The sequence below is a fragment of the Lepisosteus platostomus genome, chromosome 3 (assembly GCF_059453375.1).
Source record: "Lepisosteus platostomus isolate fLepPlt1 chromosome 3, fLepPlt1.hap1, whole genome shotgun sequence".
Taxonomy (NCBI): Eukaryota; Metazoa; Chordata; class Actinopteri; order Semionotiformes; family Lepisosteidae; genus Lepisosteus; species Lepisosteus platostomus.
In genome coordinates, this window is record NC_142613.1 from 9,591,846 (window position 1) to 9,617,882 (window position 26,037).

At 48.3% G+C, this 26,037-nt stretch overlaps 1 protein-coding gene across 44 annotated transcripts in view; it reads right to left on the bottom strand.

The window, feature by feature from the left end:
* Positions 1-26,037, bottom strand: part of camk2b2 (calcium/calmodulin-dependent protein kinase (CaM kinase) II beta 2) — a 77,044-nt gene that overhangs the window by 11,151 nt on the left and 39,856 nt on the right. For 4 of the 44 annotated variants that reach the window (XM_088624353.1, XM_088624363.1, XM_088624354.1 and 1 more), the window contains 11 exons: positions 25,737-25,774; positions 20,307-20,339; positions 16,144-16,212; positions 11,278-11,322; positions 8,827-8,875; positions 7,521-7,619; positions 6,447-6,584; positions 4,597-4,746; positions 2,548-2,623; positions 1,939-2,033; positions 1,454-1,688 (listed from right to left, as the gene is read on the bottom strand). In XM_088624353.1, the coding sequence (XP_088480479.1) occupies positions 1,456-1,688; positions 1,939-2,033; positions 2,548-2,623; positions 4,597-4,746; positions 6,447-6,584; positions 7,521-7,619; positions 8,827-8,875; positions 11,278-11,322; positions 16,144-16,212; positions 20,307-20,339; positions 25,737-25,774 (1,025 nt within the window). In that variant the 3' untranslated portion in view covers positions 1,454-1,455. The remainder of the gene's footprint in view (positions 1-1,453; positions 1,689-1,938; positions 2,034-2,547; positions 2,624-4,596; positions 4,747-6,446; positions 6,585-7,520; positions 7,620-8,826; positions 8,876-11,277; positions 11,323-16,143; positions 16,213-20,306; positions 20,340-25,736; positions 25,775-26,037) is intronic. The other 40 variants (XM_088624358.1, XM_088624370.1, XM_088624357.1 and 37 more) reach the window with 21 other exon arrangements.

Below are 26,037 nucleotides of genomic sequence, written 5' to 3' on the forward strand. Positions count from 1 at the left end.
CTAGAATTATTCTAGATAAGCGAGCACAGCAGAGACGAGGGGCGAGTGTAAATGTACTAGAATTATTCTAGATAAGCGAGCACAGCAGAGACGAGGGGCTAATGTAAGTGTACTAGAATTATTCTAGATAAGCGAGCACAGCAGAGACGAGGGGCGAGTGTAAGTGTACTAGAATTATTCTAGATAAGCGAGCACAGCAGAGACGAGGGGCGAGTGTAAATGTACTAGAATTATTCTAGATAAGCGAGCACAGCAGAGACGAGGGGCGAGTGAAAGTGTACTAGAATTATTCTAGGTAAGCGAGCACAGCAGAGACGAGGGGCGAGCGTAAGTGTACTAGAGTAATTCTAGATAAGCTAACACAGGAGAGACGAGGTGCGAGTGTAAGTGTACTAGAATTATTCTAGATAAGCGAGCACAGCAGAGACGAGGGGCGAGTGTAAGTGTACTAGAATTATTCTAGATAAGCGAGCACAGAAGAGACGAGGTGCGAGTGTAAGTGTACGAGAATTATTCTAGATAAGCGAGCACAGCAGAAACGAGGGGCGAGTGTAAGTGTACTAGAATTATTCTAGATAAGCGAGCACAGAAGAGACGAGGAGCGAGTGTAAATGTACTAGAATTATTCTAGATAAGCGAGCACAGCAGAGACGAGGGGCGAGTGAAAGTGTACTAGAATTATTCTAGGTAAGCGAGCACAGCAGAGACGAGGGGCGAGCGTAAGTGTACTAGAGTAATTCTAGATAAGCTAACACAGGAGAGACGAGGTGCGAGTGTAAGTGTACTAGAATTATTCTAGATAAGCGAGCACAGCAGAGACGAGGGGCGAGTGTAAGTGTACTAGAATTATTCTAGATAAGCGAGCACAGAAGAGACGAGGTGCGAGTGTAAGTGTACTAGAATTATTCTAGATAAGCGAGCACAGCAGAAACGAGGGGCGAGTGTAAGTGTACTAGAATTATTCTAGATAAGCGAGCACAGAAGAGACGAGGAGCGAGTGTAAATGTACTAGAATTATTCTAGATAAGCGAGCACAGCAGAGACGAGGGGCGAGTGTAAGTGTACTAGAATTATTCTAGATAAGCGAGCACAGCAGAGACGAGGGGCGAGTGTAAATGTACTAGAATAATTCTAGGTAAGCGAGCACAGCAGAGACGAGGGGCGAGTGTAAATGTACTAGAATAATTCTAGATAAGCGAGCACAGCAGAGACGAGGGGCGAGTGTAAATGTACTAGAATAATTCTAGATAAGCGAGCACAGCAGAGACGAGGGGCGAGTGTAAGTGTACTAGAATTATTCTAGATAAGCGAGCACAGCAGAGACGAGGGGCGAGTGTAAATGTACTAGAATAATTCTGGATAAGCGAGACCAGCAGAGACGGGGGGGCGAGTGTAAATGTACTAGAGTAACTCTCGGCAGAAGGCAGAGCTGGGGCGGGTGGGCGAGCCGTACCTTCACTGTAGCGGCGCGGCAGGGGCCCCTGAGCAGTGGAAGTGCACGTTCTGCCACTTGCTGTCGCGGCGGTGCCACACGCGGGTCTCCTCCGACTGGCTGCTGCGCGGCCGGCCCTGGGCGTCCACGAACTGCGTCAGGCGGATGTAGGCGATGCAGGCGGCGTCCTCTCCGATCAGGTGGACGTGGGGGTTCAGGATGGTGGTGTGGATGGGCTTACTGTTCTTGGACAGCACTGAGCGAGAGCGAGGAGGAGGAGGGAGGATTGTTTTTGTGACATGAGAAGAGCAGTAATTACACGGCACAACGCCAACACTTAAGCTGCACGATGACTGCAATCGGACTGTCTTTCACAAGGCCTGCTGAGCCCTTGTAACGTTTTGTTTTGTGCTTTCCCCACATGCAGGCCTTCTCAAGCATTCTGCCCACTGCATTTCCTCCCCCAGCGCCTCCCTCCTCCCACCCTCTCTTCCTGGCACTCTTACAGTTCTCAAAGTAGAATCTGTGGAAGTCCATCCCCTCCACTAGGTTGCCCAGGGCCTCAGGTTCGAAGGAGGTCAGACCGGGGTCACATATTTTCCTGTGGGGGGAAAAAAAGCCAAAACTGAACTTCCCCGCTGAAAGAAACTCATACTGCACACTGAGAGTGTCTGAAATACACCAGTGGCATCACAGGCACAGAACTATACGGCGGATTAAAAGAATGACACTGTATCCTGGGAGACAGAGGAAAAAAGCTCAACTCGCTTTGTGCTTCAATTTGTTCAATTTCAAGACTTCCTGGTTATAACAGAGAAGAAAAAAGGCCTACCTCAACACGGCTTCATTTTAACTCCACTAGGCTGGCTGTCTGTGCAGAATTGCTCAAAATAAGCTAAGGGTGCATGAAACCTCCAGTAACCGGTGCATGTTTTGTACAAGATGCTACAGCTGGTAAAATGACTCAAACTACAGTGCAACACCACTGTTGTGCTTAAGTGCAGCGCAGAGACACTGCCGAGCATCAGGGTCTTCACCGCCCTCAGCCAATCAGAGCTACCCCAGGACAGGCCCCTCGGCCCCGCCTCCCCCTGCCCTCCGCCCCAGCGACTCACGCGTAGGCCTCGAAGTCTCCGTTGTTGACGGCCTCGATCAGCTGCTCCGTGATCTTGATGATCTCTTGCTTGCGTGCTGAGGAGGAACCAGCAGCATCGTTACTACAGAGCGTGGCACTGCCAGGACCCAGCCAGCTGCAGGACGAGTGCTCACCTTAACCCGCACCATCATGACCTCACACAAACACACACACAAATTCAAAACCTCTTTCACACGCTCACTTCACATGTGTCACGTTTGCTGGTCCCTGCACGCATTCCACAAGCCAGTCACAAGTTCACACCTTCGGCCTCACAGATCACCCCGGAAACACCCCGGCCTCCAATCAGGGAGTTTCCTGACATCCTTCCAGATGTACAAAAAAAAAAACTCTTAAGAAGAGCGCTCGAGCTCCCACGCACAGCCTCTTTTGTGCTCTCATACTGCAAGGACATTTCATTGACAAGTCGCACTTCCAGGGGGATCGTGAACAACATTTCCCTTTACATCTGCCACTAAATTTGACTCACTGTGCACACTGGGCTGCAGTCAATGACCCAATATCCCTAAGTGCTCTCCAAACGCATTCCCTTGAGCTAAAAGTGGAGGAGATCAAAGTGCGGCAAAGCTTTCCATTTAGATAAATATACATGCAACATGTACAGTACATAACTACGCGCAGTACGAACATAGTAAGGCCACTCGGACAGGGAGGGTGAGGGGAGTGGGATCATCGCAGTGCTGTGGGTGTCCATTTAATAAAGCCACAGTGCTTTAGCTCCAGGACCACATGGGCCATCAGTCTTCTTACCTACTGATCAGACGCTAAACAAATAAGACAAAAGCTCCGTCAGGCCCTGCACATGGGATCTAGAGGAGCCTCTCTCACGGACCCACAGCCGGCTCCTTACAGCTGGCCGCAATGAGAAAGCAGCTCGTCGTTTCTGCGCGGCTGTAGCTGCAGGGGCCCCGAGGAGCCGCGGACAGGTCGAGACCGCCCTTCCTCCACCTTACCTGCCGGCCTGTTATTCATGATGGAGCGCGCCACCTCCTCACGCACCGCCGGCCGCTCTCCGCGCGCGCAGCATGGCCTCCCCCTCTCGCACACGGGTGCGCTCTCCCGCTTCCGTGTGCGTGTGCCCTCGTCCCCTGCCGGCTAGCCCAGGATCTCTGCAGCGCGCTGTGGTCACTGCATCGCCAAGGCCCGGCTCAGTGCAATCCACCCTTCGCTTTAACCAGATGGAGTTGCTCTGCCCGGCCCACTCTTCCTTTTCTCATTTTGGTCCTCCCCCCCCCCCCTTCACTGACTCAGTCGTGCGCAGACTGCTGACCTCAACATGCTATTCTCGTCCCCCTCAGTCACTTAGATCAGATTTGCTCCCCCCCTCCTCCCCCCCGGCAGGCCTCGGCTGCGGCACTGTCCCGGGGTGGGCGGGGCCGCTGGGAATCCCGTACACACGGCAGGCGGATGAGCGGGTCACAGTTAACGAGAGGATAATCCCCTAATAGCCAGGGCCGGCTCAGGAGGCATCAAAAAGGCATCAGCACCGCGGCAGCAGGCTAGCAGACAAGAGGAGCCGCTCCTCACTCTGGAAAGTCAGAAACGTCTTGCGGGTAGCAATCTAACTTCTGAAAGGACGGCTTGGGGACGGATAGCTTGGAGCTGCAAAGGGAAGCTGCAATGGCCATTGATGGATAAGCACACGAATAAGGGGAGTTTGGTTAAGCGTGCATCAGCAGCAACACTTCAGGAAAACAACCCCCAGCCCTGCACTTCAGCCCCGTACACAGTCGTTCACCACTGGTCCATGCTCAAGCTGCTCAAGTCCCTTGACAGAGATCAAAGAGCACCTGATGCATCGGCTGCTAAAGACAAGTAAGACAGTAACTGCTGGCTCTCCCTCCAAGATCGCCACAGCGACTGAAGCAGCCCTTTGTACCGAGATGAGTCGCCATCCCGCGCCTTCGCTGAAGGCTCTCAATGGCCTGCACTTTGGCCACCCTGTGCTCATACTGCACCAAGCAGACAAGCTGTAAAACACAGTGCCCCGCCCCCAGCCCGTACTCACTCTGTGGAGACATAGAGGGGCTGGAGGGGGGCAGTGGGGGGGGGGAGGAGCGGGGCGGGGGGACAGAAGGCCTGGCAGACACCCCCTCGGAGTCTGAGTGGGGGGCCGACCCCCGGCGCACACTGCCCACAATGTCTGTCAGCCGGGACGCTGGGGCCGGGAGGGGCAGGGGGGTGGGGACAACAGGAAAGGAGACAAGAACAGGATGAAAAAATAAAACACAGAGAAATGAGACAGGAAAAATGTGCGACAGCAGGAAAAAAAAACGAACTGAATGAACTACGCTCACAGAATTGCTAACATACAGCAAGCTGACGGCCTCTATAGAGTCAGGTTTGGAAATCCACTGCCATGTGGATGATAAAGGCTTTTCCCTTGTGTCTGTGAGACTGGGAGAGAGCCGCAGAACAGGCGTGAGAGAAGCGTGGAGTCACACGTGTGGAACTTTTACTTTCTAATCAAACCACATCCACAAAGCCACATGGCCAGGATTTCTGGGGCGCTCTAAAATCATGTTGTGTGTTTCGGGGTTCAGGCTGTTACCCACAAAAAGTAACACAACACTACAAAACTAGAAATACACTGTGCATACATCTGGGGTCAAGTCACAATGAGTCCTTCAGTACCAACTGTAGGAAATAATTCCTTACAGAAAATATTCAAATTCAAAATGCAATCCGATCGATCTTTAAGATGAATTACGCAAGAAAGCATGTATGACAGCAAAATCTCCAAATCCCAGGTATGAGCTCAGCATGATCCCATGTATATGCACGGTTTCTGCTGCTAATATGCATTAGTGATGTAATGACAGGCCACAGGGGTGCGTAAGGCAATTTCAAAATGACCCTGCATACATACTGTTCTTGTCAGTTCCAGGGAGCAAAATCAGTGGAGGAAAAAAAACATACAATGTAATGAGATAATGAAAGCAATGCAGGAAGACATCTCATGGATTCGCTAGGGTGGTATCTATGCCTATTGAACCTGCAAACCCACCCGGCACAAAGGACTGAGACGCGCTACAGGGACATCCAACAGCCAAGCAGAACAGTGACAACGTGAGGTGCATCGCACAGTGGTCAGTCCATACGGGAGCAGTCATGCCCTGCGTTTCAAAGCGGGCTGCACTCCCACAGCAGGGTAACCAGGAGGCACGTGGCCTGTTTAACAGTGCCGCCTTGAGTAAAAAGACCTGCGAGAAACGTGCCTGCGAAAAACTCATTTCATTCAGAGCACGAGGGGACAGATTCCCGAGCCAGTTTCCGAGCTGGAAAAGCAACCAGGAGGCTGTGAAAACTGATCTGCTGGGCTCTCTCAAGTGGCAGCACGACGAGGGCCTGGGCTAGATAAGCGAATAGCCACCAGCCATGCCAGCCACTCTTCCCATGATCCTTGGATTCTATCATTTTGTTTTCCATTCTGACGTCTCTCTTGCTGCCTGGGGAAGTCAAAAACTGCCCACACAGCGGATCAGAAATACGGTAGGTCGAGGGAACCTCTCTGTAAGCCTGCAGAAGCTGCCTGACATGCTGTTTGGGCCTGCATGCGGGGTTTTGTGTGCTGTGTGTGGCGAGGAAGGGCTGTATTTCTGAGGACCAAGAGTCAGAGGAGGAGCGTGGCCAAGACAGCAGCTCCTGAGAGACGGGTGCGGGGACTGGTGAGGGGATCCTCATGAGACACCCGGCGTCGTCTTTCAAAACGAAAAGCACCAAAAGCCAGCAGTTTTGGGTCGACTTGCACCCCATGTCAGAGTGCCAGCCAGCAGGAGGTCCTCTCAAGTACAGAAATGCAGGCAGCAGTGTGAACGCAGGACCTTGCGCCTGGGCCGATCTCCATGCTGTACTTACTCTGGAGAGGAATGACAGGGGTGTGGGGCGGCAAGGGGCCCTGCTGGGGAGCTGGGGCACTGCTGGCCCCCCCCTCGCTGTCAGACCCGGGTCCCGAACCCCTGCGCACACAGCCCAGAATGTCTGTCAGCTTGGAAGCTGAAGGCGCAAGGGGTGGCGGTTGGAAGAGAAGCAGAGACGTTAGGACTGGAAGGGAGGGAATTAAGAGTTTGTGCAACACAGGCATCACAGAGGGGCAGGCAACCGGCCTGAGAAAGGGAAAACCTCAGACTTCCTTCAGCTGGCATCGTCCAGCGAGGCTTCAGCGGACACGCACAGCTCCAGCTTGGACTTGTCTCCAGTGCCTGTGCTAACCAGGGCAGTACTACTGGCCCCACGGTCTGAAATATACTTCCACTCACGTTCCCTGTGTGTTTTATTAAAAACGACTCATACTAGAACAATTTATCCCTATCAGTCTCCGAATGTAAATTATGAGGGAAGTGCTTGACAAAATCAAGTGATTAAAGGAATAAATCATTTAAAAACTGGGCCTAACTTAGAGATCTTACATGAATTTTGTAGATTTGTTTTGTATAGTACCACAGCTGCAGCTAAAGCAGTTCCGCTTCATACCACAAGAGGGTACAAGGGAGTAGTGTGTTTAAGGCACTAATACACGTGTATTAAAAGCAGTAGCAGGGCTGTTGGTTATTCCATATTAAAGGGGGAAAAGGGGGAGATCATTACAAAAAAGAAAATCAGATTGCTCCTCTTCACAGCATGAGCTGCAGTGAAGTATTAACTTGGAAGAAAAAGTGGTGCAACTTCACTAGAGACAAAAAACAATCTTTGAACAATGTGTTCTTTAACCACACCGTAACAATGTTAAGGAGTGCAGTGGAAGGTGAAGTAGGATGAACAGGCTGAGTAAAGGCTTTTGGTTTTTAGAGGTCCATCTGTCTGTTAAAAGGTGTTAAAAGATTGCAGCCCCATATGCACACAGACACAGCACACAGACTCGCACATCAGCTCACACAAGTGGTGAGCTTGCATGAGGGGCTTGCAGGACTGGGCATGCTCAGATGGACTTACAGAACACAGCGGGGGGCGGGCTTTGTGGTGATTGGACGGCCTCCGAGTGCGAACCGGAGCTGGACTGGGCCTTTACTGAGCTGCTGTCTAGACTCTTCCCTGTTCGGTCAGGGAGGGGGGAGAGTGGAAAGAATGGATGGAAAAGGGAGAATAAAAACATGAGAGGAAAAACAAAAGAGGAATGCAGAAAAGACGGACTCGGGGGAGGGGGCAGGTGTCAACGTGAGGCCAAGGAGAGGGGCGGGGAGGAAGCCACTTGTCCGACCAGGGGCAGCCAACGTCGGCAGCAACCACCAGCCCATCTGGCCACCAGGAGCGAGAGGACAGGTCCGACCTCACCGGACAGAGGCCAGGACACTTTCCCAAGCTGTGTCCAGCCTGGCAGGTTGTGCGCTTGTGAAATCCCACGCCTAAGGGAGTGGATTGTCTGCTGACACCTTACTCAGCCCTACGCCGGGAGGGAAGGGAGGCTGATATGAGCACTGCAATGCAAAGGGCTAGACAACAAAAATACACCAAAACGAAAATCTCAACCCACACCTCCTCAGTACTACAAATAATCCCGTAGCACAGCTGGTCCCGAAGCACCTGAAAACACACTTTTTGTGATATCTTTTACCAAAAAGAGAATATTGATACAGTTTTCATTACAAGGAGATTTCTGCTCCATGGCTTCAGTGGCAAAAGAGGAAAAAACACTAACTTGCATCTGGGACCTGGAATGAACTGAGACTGTGGCAAAGCACAAGAGCTCCTCTGTTCACACCAGCAGATGCTGCACAGGGCCTTGTGCTGAGTTTCCTCTCTTTGACACAGGCACACACACAACACCTCTCTCACACACACACCACATCTCACACATTCCCCTGCCTCTGCTGCACTGCACTGCTGCTCTCCGAGATGTCATTTAAAATAGGCTTCACACCTTCTCTCTTACTTTCCTCACATTGCTAAAAATACACTGCAAGGTGCCCTTGCTCTGTCCCGGGCGAGTGCAGCAGCACAGGGACAGATCTCGCCACCTGAGATGTCTGTGTCTGACACTGTGTGTGTGTGTGTCATACAGACCCCCAGTGTGTGTGTGATACAGACCCCCAGCGTGTGTGTGAAAAGTGTGTGAATGTGTGTGTGTGTGACAGAACCCCGGTGTGTGAATGTGTGTGTGTGTGATACAGACCCCCGGTGTGTGAATGTGTGTGTGTGACACAGACCCCCGGTGTGTGAATGTGTGTGTGATACAGACCCCCAGTGTGTGAATGAAGGATGCCTGGTGTGGGTATGTAAGGCAGTTTAAGCTCAGTCATACCTTTGACATCCTCATCCTCAATGGTTGTGTTACTGCTGTCAGACGACTCCTGCAGAGACCAGAAACATATCTGTTAGTACACACCATTACTCATCATGTGCACACACACAAACACGCCTGCTTTAGGCTTCATTCTCTCACACACCATATTTACCCACACACCCACTTACCTGTTACAGCCATCGTGCTTCCACACAGTCAAACACTCACCCACATCACTCATACAGACAAACACACTCACTGGACACACTGCCGCACAAAACACTGGAGCAAACAAAGACACACAGGCCTGCCTACTGCTTTTCATTTCCAAAGACTGAACAGCACAGGAATGAACTAATGGAACATAAGAGCAATACAGCAGAGGTCACAAGTTGTGTCACAGCCAGCCTCCTTATCCATTGGATTGACTGACTCAGAGCTAAGTCATGGCCCCTGCCATGGTAGTGATACTTCTAGTTGGGGAAGAAAAGAAAAGTCTGACAGCAGTTACAGCTGCATCCACCAGGTGGCAGCACAGTGTCATAGTGGTGACGGACCTCAGAGCATCCTGCTCAAGCACAGTGCCCGATCAGTCCACCCAGCACACATGGGTCACACCCCTACACATACACGTTTGGTGACTCTCTTAAAACGTCATGTTCAACACTGAAACTTCTTTCCATCGGTTGAATCCTCGTTAATACAAAAACATACTGTTCAGAAAAGGTCCACCTGGCAAAAGTTCTTTGCATGCCCAACTCTGTCCCCCCCCACCCCCGCCAGGCGAGAGCTGAGCTCTACAGCCGTCTCTGCTTTGCCTCCTCTATCTGTCAGTTCTGCTAGTTCTGCCCAGGCTGGTCTCGACACCGGTCTTTAAAAGCCGAGCCGCACCCAGCTGGGGTTTCCGAGAGAGGCTCTCCAGACCCCCCCCCCTCCAGTTGTTACGGATGATCGTGACGAGGGAGGCAACAGGAGAGAGTTGTCCTTGTTCTCACCGGGGGATCTGGCGCAGATGAACCGTCAAGAGGCTTCAAATATGGACGACAGCCAGCATGCGATCCCTTTAAGAACACCACAGGCCTGAAAGCCGTGTTCTGAGGCTGACATGAATAGGCCAGCACTAACGCCCCCACCCCAACACTGGCAGCTTCTCCTGACCCGTCTCCCTCTCAGAGGGCACAGCCCTGTGTCTGGGCTTCAGGGCAAACGCCATCATCGCTGTGCCGTCGGTGGATTACGACTTACTGCATTCTTTCGGACTGAATTTCAGCCGTGCAGGACAGACAACAGAAACAGACAGGATAACAGAAACAATACGAGAACAAACCCAAACTCCACAGCTATGACATGTCTAATTCTCCTCTGGGTGGGAGGCGTACAGTACACCACAGACTGCTCCAGGAAAGTGACGTAGCTACAGACTGGCAGGGCTTAACTGTACAGGGCACAAGCTGCTATGATGAGGTGTATGCTGCCAAACGAGACTTGTTTTAGGCACTGGGTGGTGATGAACAGAATGGAAGTCAGAACAGAGAGAAAGAAAGAGGCAAGCAGAAATGCAGACAGAATAGGAAGTGGAGCCCCCACCGACATAGGCTCGGTGTGTCAGAGGTCAAAGGTTTTCCGTGCTCATAATGTGCTATCATTTTCCTGTGCTCAGTCTTTCACTTCCTAAGATTCTCACACTCCATGTGAAAACACAGAGGAGTCCTCACTACATCACCTCTGTTGTGCGGGAGGACACAGGTCTCCTTCGTTAACAGCTACTCCAACTAATTGCTAAAAGGCAAATTGTCCAGTTAAATAATATTTTTTTCATTTAAAAACTTCTAGAACTACCTTTCTTTCCCAGAAAGGAAACTGCAGCAGGGGCTCTAAATTGGGCATTTTAATTTAACTTGCTAGTAAATATTTTTAATGAATTTGTAAGTCTGTTTGAACTGTCTATCATTATCACCTTTGCAGATGCCAGTTTACAAGAGGAAATTGTAATTCAACCCACCTTTGCCACTGAAGAAAAGAATATCTGCCAGTATACCTGCAGCCCAGCTGAGCAGCTCTTTATATACTATGACCTAGCACCACAGTGCCAGAGCTTCAGAACCCACTTCTGGCCTACTGACCAGTGCTGCTATTCCCTGGTCAGCCACAGGGTGGTGCTAGCGTGCACAGGATATTATCCCACCAGGACTAAGAAAAACCCTGTACAAACTCAACACCTAGGACTGGGGACTCCCAGTTTACAAAGCGACACAACAGGGATCAAACTCTGTGACCCCTAGAGAGCATGGCTCACCCTGACCCTGGTGAAACCCGCTTTGACATGAATATACAGACGCACAGGGTGTAGCACAGGGTGATCTGCGTGGGGCAGGCATACGTCCTTGTGTGAACAGGAGGAGTGACAGTCAGGCTGCAGAGAACAGAAGGAGGGATGCAGACAGAGGGAGAGAGGAAAGAAGGATGTACCTTGATCCCATCCACTGGATTATGGATAACAGTGGTCTGAGGCTCCTAGAGAGAGAGAGAGAGAACAAGAGAGGAAGGAAGTGTGGGTGTGGTGGGGGTGGCGAGAGGTGAGAGACAGAGATAGAGAGGAAAGTGGTGAGAAGCCAGTAGAAAAAAAATTGAGATGGAGAAAAGAGCAAAGGGGAAAGAAAAGGGCTTCAGCTCGGAGAAAGAGAATTAAAGGTTCCAAGACAAGAGGTTAAGGGATGGGGGATCAATCCAAGAAGACACCTTAAGCCGAAATAAAAAAGAATAGTAGCACGCAGGGTAATGAAAGCCGTGCCCGCAGTTAAGGCTGTGTTAATAACTCTGCTTTGATCGAGCGCTGTCCGAGAACTGAGGGCAGCCCCACACTTCAACCCTACTTAACTGAGCAACCCCTCTTAGACCTTAGAACTGCAGAGCGTCCTAGTCCTAGGCAGCTGGTGTACACCCTGCAGCATGTTGTATCCTTCAGCACGGGGCCCTTGGTGTAATATTAACTCCCCACAGTGCGCTGACCATAACAGTACAACAACGTCTGCTGCAGAGCAGCGCGGCACAGAATCGCACTACATTAAACAGCTCTTTATGGACAAAGAGCTCCTGCATGCAGTTCAGCTGAAGTACGTCTACTACACGGACCTCAACACGAATAACTGCAAAAGCAGCCCTCCACACTGATCTGCACAAGCTGCACCGTCTGTGCAGGCTCTGCCCGGGAGTGTGGAGGCAGTGAGCCGAGCCTCTGTTTGTGTTGGTGTGAAATGATGCAATCTTGGATCATTAAGAGCTTTCACTGAGGCCTCGTGATTAACGGTGTTCTGCGGGTAAGTGACAATAAATCTGGTTCATGCAGTTTTAATGAGTAACAAGTCCTCTGCGCGCTGCTTATTAATTATAGATACGGGGCCCTCTGGCTGAAGCGGTGCGGAGTCTTGGCGCAGGAAGCGCCGTGGTCACGGTGGGGCGGCAGTGTTGAAGGCCATGGGAGGGGTGGCGACTGGCCTGCCGCGCAGCGCTGCGCAGCCTTGTGGTGCAGGGGTGGGGGGGCTGTCATGCTGTGCGGTGAGCACTGTTGCATTGCCAGGAACCACAAGAAGCCCGAGTGACTGACTGCAGTGCGAGCTGCAAGGGGACAGGAGCTCCAGACGAGAGGAGGCCTGTCTGGCCTGTCTCTGATCCCGCTGATCTCGCTGATCCACGGGTCTCTGGAACGGAGTTAAAGGAGGTAAACCGGCTTTGCATGTCTATTTCAGAAAGCGGTCGAATTCCCTCACTGATCTCAGTGGTATAGACCAGGGATGCTGGGACGGTCACTGGAAATCTTTCCGGCTGTCCATCGGGATGGACGCCCGCAGCTGGCCGAGGCCCTGCCCCCTTCCTCTCGCTGGCTCCTATGGCTCGGTTTCCGGCAACTGCTCTCGGGCCTCCCTCTCCCTTCCGTACAGCTCCTGATCACGTCCCGCTGAGGTCAGGGAGAGGAAACCTGTCGACCTGGTTGGCCACCCCTACACCTTGGCGTCCAGTCAGGATCTGTCCCCGTGGGGCTCTCTGGAATCTGCTCCCGCGGCCCAAACAGGATCGGGCAGCGGGGACAGGAGGGACCCCCTCAGATGCCGAGAAAGGAGAAAGGCCGTGATGCCGGACTGGATGAGGCTCCACAGCAGACGCCCGTTGCCCGTTAAAGCTTGGCTTCCGTTTTCTTGTTTCCAGGTTGAAATGAGCAGCACGCGGAGGCGGTGCCGAACCGCGGCTCAGTGTCCGAAGAGTTCCAGCCTCGTGGTTGCACCCGCCTGCCTGGTTTCTGTGACGCGGAAAGGGCGTGGCGTGTGGACACAAGCGCCTCCGTCTCTGCCCGTCCGCTAGGCAGTCCGACTTGCTGGCCTCTGAAGTTTCCAGCAGGGTTTTTACTTCGCTTGCCTTTTCTTCTTGTTCTCCCCACAGGTTTGGAGCCTGGACCCGTTTAGATGCTTTTTTGGACACTTGTGCTTCTTTCCGCCTTATCCTTCAGGCTTTCCTTGGGGTGGATACTGGTTCAGATGGTTTTACGCAGGAATATATGTTTCAGTAGAAAGATGTGTTCCCACTTTGCTGATATCCCACCGAAATGTATATATCAACCTCACAGTCATTTCCTTTAGAGCACTGTATATCTGATATGGACCCTCTCACTGGACAAAACTGTAACATAATCTGTATTACACTGCTTCCCTGCTGCCAACAGGTCTCCCTGGAAAACCGATCTCCTCTGAGAAACCAGTCACTCTGTCTCTTTCATTACACTGACATCATCTCCATGACAACTATCATCCTCAACAACTGCATTTACAAACACCGGTAATTAGGGATCAGCAGAGTACCTGGAGTTTCATGATAAAGGAAGATGACGGATAGAACAAATGAAAGAAGAGGGGGCTGTACAATTCCCAGGGGTGAAATTCCTCTCGATTTTAACACTTCGGCAGTTTTTAACTAATCTGTTATAAAAACACCTTTGCTGGCTGAGCTTACTTTCACCCAGTCTGTGTTACTACTGCCTTGCAGCAGATGGTCGAGTCTGGAGCCACTTAGCCTGAGAACAACCAAGAGTGGAAATTCGGTATTATCCTCCCAGTCCTTACAGCAAGAGCAAAGCCCTGTCAGATTGTCAGAAAGCAGCAGTTTTGAGACTGGGAAAATATGCCTGTGTTTAACCTTGGGTGCCATGCAGGGCCTGACGCAGACAGTCAAGCAGGCATTTAAATAATGGGATGCAGGAAGTACAGTGAGCACATTGCACTGCTCCTTGGGGTACTCATTTCCCATAGCAGGGCTCCATTGAAAAGTCTGCGAGACACACTTGTGTTATAGCGCCTAACCAGAGGTCTCAGAGTTGCACTGGTGTGAAACGTGTGCTGCCTGATAATGGCCTTTCCCTCTGAATCCCCACATTCCAAAGTCTTGGCCAGCTCCAGGGCCAACCCCGATATCTGGCACACCTCGGACATGAAAGCTACTGCCTGCCGCTGAGGCCTCTGTAAAGCACTGCGCTCAGACACGCAAACCGTAGTGCATCGCTCTTGGCATGCAAACCGAGCACCATTATCCTTCTGTACTTCACCGAGACAGCAACAGCACAGCAATTATTCAGAATCGGCTCAGGACCAAGGGAATGCAGAACTAATGACACCAAGCACCGCTTTAAAGAAGGTTAAAAGGATTAAACAGCAATAATTAGCGTGAAAGAAAGGAAATCAGAACCTGTCGGGAAAGTGAGACCCTTTGCAGAAGGTGTGAAACACAAATGTACAGTGAGACAAGTGAGACACAGGTGTAGAGGAACCGAATGGAAAAAACTGTATGGAGAAGAACTCAGTGAGTCAATGCAGCACAGTTTCTTGATATTTAAAATCATAGTTTCTGCTGACTGTTGTGGAATTCAGTCTGTCACATGCTCAGCAACACAGAGAGACTTGTGATCAAATTAATTTGGCATAAATCAAGGTCATATGAGCTTAAATGAAGATGCTGTGTAGAGCAGCCTTCTTGGGCTCTGTGGCTGCAGCTAAAGCTCCCGTATATCATACCCACGCCCACTCATAAACATGCACCCCCTGCCCCACCCACACATTACAAACAAATACAGCCATGGAAACCATTCTTCCCAGAGGCTCAGATTACAGAACGCACGAGTGTGATGTTTCACAATTACTTTCATGTCTGCATTGACTCTGGAGGGACACAACAGTCCTTTCTCTCACCCTTGCGGTTCTTCTATTTCGTGGGAATGTGATGGAAATGGCGAAGGGGATTATGGCACCTGTGATACACCAGTGTACGAAGGCACCCGTGATACACCGGTGCACAAAGGCATCCGTGATACACTGGTGCACGATGACACTTGTTATACACTGGTGCACGATGGTACTCGTCATACACTGGTGCACAGAAGAGAAAGTCTGTGCTTATGACTTATCTGCAACCTTTCAGAAAAGCATGTGTCATACAGCAGCCATCTCTGTGGTGTGAGAGCCACTACATGCTCACCTGAAAGGGCAGCAGCAGTGCTGGCATAAAGAAAATGTGAAACAGGACTGGTAACACTGACACACAAGCATGCAGCGCAGAAGTCATTTTCAGAGCCACTTTGAGCTCAGCGCAAATCTAATCTAACATCCCTGAATGGAGGTGCTGTACTGTACATTCCAATTCCCTTCTTACAGAAAGAACAGCACACCTGAAGACTGGAGCTACTACTTCTGAGAGGTAGTGTTTAGTTTGAAAAAGCAGTTTCTTTTTAATTTATTATATAAGAATTTAATTGGATGTATCTCCCAACTATACATTAGAGACGGTGGCTAATTAAATTACACACCCATGTAGTGTGTGTTTACGATGTAAATATATGTGGGTGAGTTAACTTTATAGACTGTATAATTTACCATGGTAATTTAAATGCGCCACACAGTGTAAACATTAGGGTTTGCACAATTTGCATATACCAGCATCTATGCATGTGCAAAAGTGATCAAAACCTATTTTACGTCTTATGTTATACACTTTACAAAATACATACTGCATGTTATATCCAGAATCTTGAGAAAATTCAAAACACAAGCTTAGAACAAAGATAAACATGTTCACACTGAAACAGCAGTGAAGACACTACTGTAGTGTATGGCCAGGCTATACTGTGTAGGGCACATAGACAAAGAGGACTGTCAGTAGCATATAGCCTTTTAGATCACTGTGGCACTAGTGGCAAATTCAATGACAGGAAATGGTCTATGGAGTTAGACAGAGACAAAAAACACAGACAGAGGATGAGAGAACGAGAATGAGAAAGACAGATAAAGAGTTAAATACCAGAGCAGGAGAAGGGAGGTTTCCTTTTGGACTGGTGACTATGCTGTTTTTCGTGCTGTTTGACTGCGGCTGTGCAGAAAACACAACACAATGTTAAAATACGTTAAGAGAACACAAGAGACACTTTGCTGGTGCACCTTGAAATCAGCTTACAGCTCCTCAAACCAGGTCTGGCCAGCCACAGGCTATGAAACTGTAGATTCACTACAGCGAGCCCAGTCACGTGATGACAAGAGTTTATTCTCAATATCGAATCCGATCATGAAATCCGATGAGCTCCTATCAGTAGGCAAGAGTGATTAGTCCATCACATGTGCTCGTGTGTCACAATGAGTCACATTCCCTGGTAAATGGTTCTAATGCACTTTTACGCTACAGGTCTGTCAGCCTATCACCTTCGCTACAATGGGACAAATGAACCAATCACAGGTGTTTGTTCACAAAGGCAGTGCTGGGCTGTCCAGACATAAGGAGATAAGAACTCTCAGTTCTACAAAGCCAAAGCAGTGATCAGAGCTCTTGAAGAGCAAAGAGGTAGCTGTCGTTTCGTTCCAGCTCATCAAGAACCGGATCACGATATGAGCAACCACAACATGAGAAAACGACATGGAGAACACAGGGCAGCACAGGAACAGAGACAGAAAGTGCCACTCACACGCCAGAGACATGTCACACCCAGGCACGGCCACACTCAGCGCACATGGCAGCTCTCGCGGGCACCGTCAGAATACTGAGACCACTGTGCACCTGCACCCGACTGATAAACTCGCACATCACAGCCCGGCGGTAAGATCTGGTGGGCGGCGCAAAGACGACATGCTGGCAAGAAGATGTCTAGAATCCCACTTTGTTCACTTGAAGCGGCCTGCCCATCCACTGACGAAGACTGACTGCTTTCGAAACACTTTGAAAATCGGCATTAAGAGGGTGGCGGGCAAAATGCAGTCAAACGTTCAATTTAAAGAGTTTAGCAGCCTGCTGGTTAAAAGGAAGGTTATGACAACACAAACAATGAAAAAAAAAACATGAATATCTCTAAATGCTTCAGGAAAAGGAAGATATCAAGGCAGGAAATGGGACAGTCACTGATGCCAGAGCAAAGCTCATGGTTGTCAGCTAGCACCTGGGGTTAAGGATGTTTTTGACAGCTTTCACAATGACGTCTGACTCAATAATGGCTACTGAAGGCATATCTCATTCTCTCCATCTCGGATACCGCAAAACCTCCTGGATATATATCACATATTGTTGAAATACAACCTCAAGGCCATGACTATTTTGGAAAGCTGGGAATGTTGAAACTACGACCTGAGCGAAGATGCTCCAGTTTTTAGTTCCCATTTTTGAGTGCAGGGGCAAAGGTATTTTTTTCCAGTTATCTGGCTGCCACTCACTCAAGGTCAGGCAAGCCACCTGCTGAACTTAGTGTTCTCCTCCAGCCCACCTGCTTCACACAGCGGACAAGTCAGCTGCCACGATCTTCATACAGCCTGCATGTTTATAGGCACAAAAATGGGGTGTGAGATGCCTATCAGTATGCACAGGTACGTATTAACAATCCTAAGCAGAAATACAATACAACCCCGCACCCTGAAAGGTTAACAAATAAAATTCTTCCAAGCAGACTGCCTGTCCTCGATTTCCTCCACTCCTTTCTTTCACCTCCTCTCCTTTCCTCTCCCCCCCCCCAGGCCCCCCATCGCTCGCTCCTTCCTTCAAGAGCAGAAAAGATCGCCGACAATACACTTTCCCTTGCAGAAATAAAAAGGCCAGCAGTCCTACTGGGAATACTGCTAGGAGAGGTTATTACCCCGGCGACAGCTTTTAATACAGGCTGTGGGAAGAGGAATCAAATTCTTGTCTTTCTTTGTGGGTTTTTTCTTGTGGATTTTTAACAGAGCTGGGCTAGAGGAAATTGGAAAAAAGCTTTCTCATCATTTAGCGTCGAACATTTGACATGACTTGGAGCCATCTGCCATATTTACCACAAGGTTCCCTCCTACTGTTCTGCTTCTTTCTTTCCCATTATTAAGTCTCACTAAGTGTGACCTTACACATTCAACACAAGCTTTTCTGGCTTTTAAGGCTTTAAATAATGTCTCCATCACAGATCTCTGAACTCACAAATCTCTTTCATGTTTACACTCCCTCAAGAGAGAAATTCTTCGACTCTCTAAAAATCTCAAATCAAAACTAACCCTCCATTCTATCCTGTACGTTCCTGTTTCATTTTTTCTTTTACTTTTTGTTTATCAGGATGTACAGAGTCCTTGGGTTTGGAATGGCACTTTATTATTAAGAGTTATTACTAAAACTCCTCATAATACTAATAATAATCCTATTTTGCAGCGCTGAACCCTTCAATCTCCCTTCTCTCCTTAAAAACCCTCTCCTCCACCTCTCTGTGTTTCGGTCTGGTCTGCCCTCCTCTGCAGCAGCTCCTCTCAGTGTTGCAATCTGCAAGGCTTCCTTGCAGGAAGACAGACTCATGAACCCTTTCTGTCTTGTTGGCATTTGAAAGTCTTCACCAGTAGAAAAGCTCTACAAATTCTGAATCTGGGCTTCTGGCCTGGCAGGGCTGCAGAGTCGTGTCAAAAGACATTAGACTGCAGGATGTTGGTGGGAACTGGCCAGAGGTCATCTCACAGACAGCCTGATGTGAACTGTGAGGCACTGGAATTAAACCTCAAAACCTTTTCTTTGTGTGAATGTAAAAATGAACTGCATTTTTAGTTTCACCACACCGCAATAAAATGTGTTTTTCATTAAACCCTGGACTCATTGTTTGTAGATGATCATTATTTTACAGATGTCAAAACTCATTATCTTTTAAAAATACACAAAACTGATATTTAACTATCTAATAAATCACTGAGCACACCTTATATAAAACAATCATTTGACAACCTAATAACATCAGAATATTCTACATAGTTACATCAGCTGGGCAGAGACCTGACAGGAATTAAAGTCCTGTAAATATTTCATTGCATAACAATGAAAACCTTTTTGAGTTACTGGCTATAAGAAAGCATTGATTCTACAATATATGAGCACCTTTTACTTTTACTTTACACCAAAACTAAAATTCAGGCCCTGAATGGTTAACGAGACACAGAGGAAAAAGACACAAGTCCAATATTTTGTCTTCTTTCACCTGTTTACTTCAGAACACTGCTGAGGTTTCTGATGCTATAAAGCCATCTCTGCAAATAAGAAAAAGCTGTCTTCTCTTGGGTTGCAAGGGAAAAAAAATTAAACAAGAACATCTGTCACTCAGCTGAAAGCCACAGTAGGACAGCAGCTCTGCAATTCAATTGCTTTTTAGAGAAATAATCCACTGCCACTGGGACTCTCAGCTTCATAAAGACCCATCCGGACATCAGCAACAAACAGGAAGCATGCTTACAGCAGAGCAAGAGCATAAGAAGTGACCCACAGCTTTAATTTAAAAAATGCAAAGCACAGAAACACCTTTCCAGCTGTGGTCACCTATAATTTCAGTCACTGAGTGCACGAAAATTAACATCCCATCTCATCAATAACTTCAAACGCTCAATCACATGCTATATTGATCCTATAAGAAGCTTAGTCTAGCTCGTGCGTAAATGTCAAATACCATATAAAACCTGGTAAAATACCAAAGGAGATTAGAGTCAGCTTATCTGATAACTTGAAAATGCTTCATCAAAAAATAAATCTCAAAACAAAACAGTTCAATAGCAAGAGAAATACAGTCTCGCTGCACTCCCACTGTACACAGCAGGAAATTAAATTAACGTCACTTAATCCAAGGTTTCACCTTAATCCCAATGAGAAATGTCAGTAATACCAGCAGCAACTGTACCCAGCTCAGCCGCCCCATGGCACCAAACCATCGAATGGCTTGGTGGAGGCACCACTCCAGCAAAAAAGATTGACTTACTCACCAGGAACTGTTTTCTTAAATGATTCGGAATGGATGGAAAGTTCGCAAGATGAAGAAAGAAATACAGAGGGACACGGAAGGTCAAACAAAGTGATCCCCCTCAAAAAAAAAGGAAGCAAAAGCAACAAAAAGGAAACTAAACTCTGCGATGCAGGCAGGGATAGTGAGACGGGGAGCGAGGAAGAGAGGCGGAGAGATTCAGGAGAGAGATTGGGATTAAAAATGACATCCTCACCATGTACTGAACGGTAGAGCTTGATTTCCTTTTCTGGCTCGGCGATGGAAGGATGAAGAGGGAAAGAGAATGAGAGAGTGTGAATATTATGGAGAATGTCTAGCAAGAGTTTCCTGCTTTATTTCCAATTATTTACTTTCTCATCTGCCCAACCCTATTTACTGAGCTGTTCCAATCTCTTAAAGAGCAAATGAATAAATGTCTGTGAATTGGGAAAAAAAAAGTGACTGCTTCATTGTAGTTTGTTTACGCTTGCACATATTCTTTGCTTTCGGTTTGCATGGGGATATAGCACCTAAATTAAATCTGTTCAGGATATCACATTTTTAAAATGACTGAATACAAAAAAAAACCACACACACACACATAGGAAGGATTACACAGGTAATTGTGAGGCAGAGTCACATACTGTACATTATAGGAGTGACAGGTTTAGCGCAGGATCAGGGAAAATTCACTTGTAATGGCACACCCAGGGGGCGCTGTTCTCTCTGCCCGAACCGGTGCCAGCCAAGGCACAGGCGAAGCTGAGCTCCAGTTTCTGGAGTGAACAAATGAACAGAGATCTTGACATGTGATCGCCACAAGAAAACCGTGATCCTCCCCCGAGGACGTCAGAAGAAAGCAGGGCCATTAAAAAAAATGAAATGCACAAGAGATCCAGCGGTCTGGGGGGCAAACTGAAACCTGAAAGGCAGGGATCTCTTCAGGTGGGTTTTACAGAGAGCAGGGCTCACGCCCGCGGGAGATGGGCTTGATCAAGCAAGGGCCCGCTCAGTACTGGCCACTCTGGAGCAGAGACATCAATTATCACCTCAGGGTCTGGGGCTGCTGATCTATCCCTTTAAAGCTCCGTGCTTTAACCTGCCCTAGCTGGGACTCCAGAAAGCCAGCTCTGCTAGAGACTTACAAGCAGGGTAATTTGGTGCCCTGAATTATTGGGGACAGTTGGTGTTGTGCACCATTGGGGACATCCTTCTATACCGCATCATTTTCCTTTGTACTTTGACAGATGGGCTTTGGCAAAAAAGCCCCTACTGTTCCACGTCCTGACTTGCAGGGAGCTCAGAGTTTGAGCCCTTGCACGTGTTTGGCAGATCTGACATCATTCTACTATCATACCCAGCACTGTTAGAAAAACAGTACGATCAAAACAGCAGAGACAAGACGAATGATTAACAGACAGGAGTAAAGAAATGATGACTGCATCATAATAATAACAACAACAGTAAAGCAAACTTAAAAAAAGGTCAAGGACCGTGAGGGGCCGAGTGTGGTGTGTGTGCATGGCAGAGGAGACAGCGCAGCTCTGACAGGCCAGGACAGTGCCCCAGTGCAATCAGGCACAGTGCTGCAGGGGGCTGCATTAGGCAGAGGGAAAAAAAAAACCCTAGAATACCAGAATACGGGTACACGGGGAGCTGGTTGCTAGGCGACGGACGAGGCGCAGTGGAAGTGGAGCGGCTATTTCTGTCTCAGTGTTTCCAGGGTTCAAACACACCAGCTATTCTTGGAACAGGAGTCACATTCCCAGCTGAACTGACTCACAGCACAGACAGAGGAGGTGTGCGGTGGGGGGGAGCGGAGATGGAGAGTGATGGCGAGTGAGAAACAAGGGGAGAAAGAGAGGTACAGATGGAAAGAGAGTAAAACAGGAAGTGTGGGGACAGTGGCGGAGAGAGGGGAAAAGACAGGCGCGCGAGAGAGGAAAATGAAGCGGAGCCCACTGTTTCATGACCTGTCCCTCTTATTCTCGCGCACGTACTTTTTTTGACTTCCAAAAAGTTTTAAAAAACAAAAACAAAAACGCACACTACCAGAGATGGGGGAGACTTTCTTTAGCATAGCCACTTCTCAAGCGGCCCTCTAATAATATGTACAATGCTGTGACAGCTTATTCTAGCTCATCCAGGGCTTCCAAAAGTCCTTTCCCGAGCCTGTTATTGACAGATAAAACACTTACCCTACCTGTGAGCTCTGCCCTCTAGCGTCGGGGCAATACTCAAGGCGGCTCAAGCTGAATTGCAAACTGGGCGTGCAGGAAGAGTAAGCTAACCCTACGCTCTGATCGTGCCCTGAAGAGCAATTATCGCAAAAGCCCCAGGTCAGTCCGAACACACAGGAGACCGCCACCGGAGTACGGTTTTAAGCCCCGTGTTGTCAAAGAACTGGGTGAAGCACACAACCTGTATCCACAGTGCTGCAGGTACAGTATGTACATGGCTGTCTTGTTGGAGAGCCTGGGGTGGAGAGAGGGATGGAGGAAAGCGAATGGAAACTGGAGAACTGAGGGATTTGTTGCGGACGGATGGAGTGATAAGGAAAAAGTTGCAGCCTAATGCACAGGCGGGCAAAACCCAAGGCTACCCTTGGTGTGTAGTGCCAGGCTCCCCAAGGGCACGTGTCCTGGGCTCACCTGTACAGGTGATCATACAGGTGTTGCCTATGGGTTAAAGTTCTGCCTGATAAAATTAATCCGAGATCATCTCTAGACCAGGATCATGGAGGACCTGGTGACTTCCGGTTTCTGTTCCACCCACACAGCTGGTCTAATCATTTCATTAGCTGCATTACATACTAATGCAGCTGTAATACTTCTGCATGATATACTAATTAAATTAGACTATCCAAGGAACTACCTTTAATGAAGTGAATGAATGTCTTGTGTAATTAATTGTTCAGGATTTCAGAAAAGTCCTATATACAGTACATCTAATTGATGAAATAATTGAATTATTTGACTATTCACATTGGAACAAATACCAGAAGACACAAGGCCCCCCAGCAGCCAAATCCGAGACAATATGGGCAGGAATCATCGCTCCTTTTCGGATTTCAGATTCTCCCATTTAAATCACGAAATTAATTACATGAATTATGTTCACAGTAAAAAAACAGATGCCGTGTAACCATCTCAGCAGAAAGTTGAAAGACCAGAAGAGTTGGTTTGACCAGGCTGCTTTTGTTTTTGTCCGAAGGGATTTTGTAGAAAAGAATGGAAAAAACAGTGTCCTTTCTAGGTAATTGCTATACAAAAAGCTTGCAAAACCAGGAATTTTTTCCTTTTATCTGTATTTCCAATATTACTGGAGAATTGTGCTAACATTTGTCTCACACGTAACAGTTTTTCAAACAGGCACAGCTTTCCTGAGGTTAAGAACAGTATAATAGCTTATGCACAACAATCAGTAACATCAGAGTTGAGAATGATCAATAATGAATCTGTGGGTTGCAGTATTGCCCAGCTGGAGGACGCGGGTGTAGCCGACACCAGCTCACAGAGGACCTTCAGGGGCTGAGGTGTTCCCTGAAACAGGGGTAAGCTAACACCAGCTATTCCAGGCCATGTCATTCCATTCCAGTTGGGGCATTACAGGCTCAAATTAAATTGTTTGTGACCTGTGGGGAACTTCAGAGGCATCCCATGAAAGGCAGCCTGTTGCACTTAACATGAGCGAGCATTGTCTCTGGAATGAACCGTGCTGTCAGTGTCAGCTTACGGCATTAACAAACGTAATGAGACAACGTCCCCATAAATCATTTATAAATAACTCTAATAACGATCTCATTCTTAGATGGTGCCTCCTTAACCCCAAACCCCGGTAAGAAAACCGCTTCCAGTCCCTTCCTTAAAGAGATGCACGCCTGTGTGGGCCTACCTGCTGAAAGCTGATTCTGAGCCAGTGGACAAGAAAATGACTCTTCCTTGGCCCTAACTAGCCTGAACAGGGATGCTCCAATCTGACTCTCAAATGCCAATGGATTCTTTAGGTCTCTGTAAATTCTTTTATATAGCTTTTTATATTATCTATGGCTATACAGTGAAGAAAATCCATTCTTGCATTTCACCCTGACCAATACAGCAATTTATCATCGTGGACACTGCACAGGTTGACTTAAAACCTGAACATCACACTTGCACTAGAAGAAGAGAGGACCTCAAAACCTGAACACCACTGCAGCACTAGAAAAAGAGAGGACCTCAAACCTGAACACCACTGCAGCCCTAGAAGAACAGAGGACCTCAAACCTGAACACCACTGCAGCACTAGAAAAAAAGAGGACCTCAAACCTGAACACCAATATGGCACTAGAAGAACAGAGGACCTACAACCTGAACACCACTGCAGTTGCTAGAAGAACAGTCACCATCACTACAACCCCAAACACCCTGGTACATAAAAGTACCAGGTCTCCATCAGTGACAAAGAGACATGTGGTGTGAGCATTTCACATCCCCCCTTCACCACACTCCTCAACACCCTGGCTTGTTTTAAAGAACTGCAAAGCCATTACCCTGTTGGCAGAAGACCTCTGGTCAAGCATTAAAATATGCGACACTGATGTAAAATGTCTTTTGTTAACGAATACTGCAAAAAAAAAAAAGCACTTTCAAGAAATACAAAATGAAGCTGGTTTTATTCACTCCTGCATACTTATTAAAGTAAACTAATTAAGCTACTGCATTTAACTACAACACTAGAACACTGTCAGATCCAACTTTTCATTTTAATGCTTTGTTTACTTTGAAGAGATGGACATACAGTACTTTATTTATTCATTCCATGTTTATATCAATCTTTTTATTCCACCATTCTATTAAAATCTCATTTCCATTTTTGAATGGTTACAACTATGTACGGCAGTGGGCTGTCATTCTTTTAACAAACCCATCTGTACCCTGGTCCTATGGGAGTCAGGTACCGTATGTGACCACTGCAGTATAGCTGCAGAATTTCCTTTTCAAATCTTCAGAGCAAACCATTTCTGAGTTCAAACGCTGGCTACATGTCACCGCAGTGCATACATACCCTAACCCCACAATGCTTCCGAAATCTAGCCGGATGAAAGCATGTGTTCTTATCTCGAGTCACTCCTCTGTGGCACATGGATGAAAGCAAAGGCAAACTGCCTCCTGGGTTTTAGCCAAGAATTCTCTCTGTGGCAACACAAGAGCTGTCTTGTTTAGGCCTCAGACACCTCCTTCCCAAAGTCTCAGGTAGCCTTTATACCGAACATCTTTCATAACGGTGTGATGAGGCGCTGAGATTCTTGTCTGCGGGGCCCCTGGACCAGTGTGCTGCTAAGCTGTAAGATCAGACGCAACTTTGGGGCGTGCTCGCCCACACGCTCCCCAACTCATACAGACACACAAGCACACCCATCCATGAGCCACTGCTCACAGAGACAGAGCTAAATCTACACATAAGAGCCCCCCCCCCCCCCCCCAAGCACTCACACGCTTGCACACATGCGCCAGCAACGAAACACACACAAAACACTCGAGACCTTAAATGAGATCGACAGAGGTGACAGAGGCACACGCAAAGCCAGAGAGCCGGAGGGTAGGGTGGGGGGCAGAGAGAGAGGGAGAAGAGGCACAGAGGCAGAGAGAAAGAGGCAATCAGACCAGGTGTTAGACGGTCTTACCTTCACGTCCGCCTTCTTGTTGAGTAAACTCTTGGCTGCTGCAGGAGGGAGAGAGACACAGACTCAATGGGAAGAACAGACACCGAGCACTGCAGTCTGGACAGACAGGACTGACCACAGCACTGAGCTCTGGGCCTTGTGGCAACACTACAGGGCAGGACTGAGGGCCCACAGCACCACAGAATTAAACACGAGCAACACTTCTAATCAGCAACAGTGCCCTGCTGATTTCTCCACAGGACACGGACATCTTGACACCAAGAAACAATAATGCTGAGAAACCTCAGTGTAAGCTATTGAA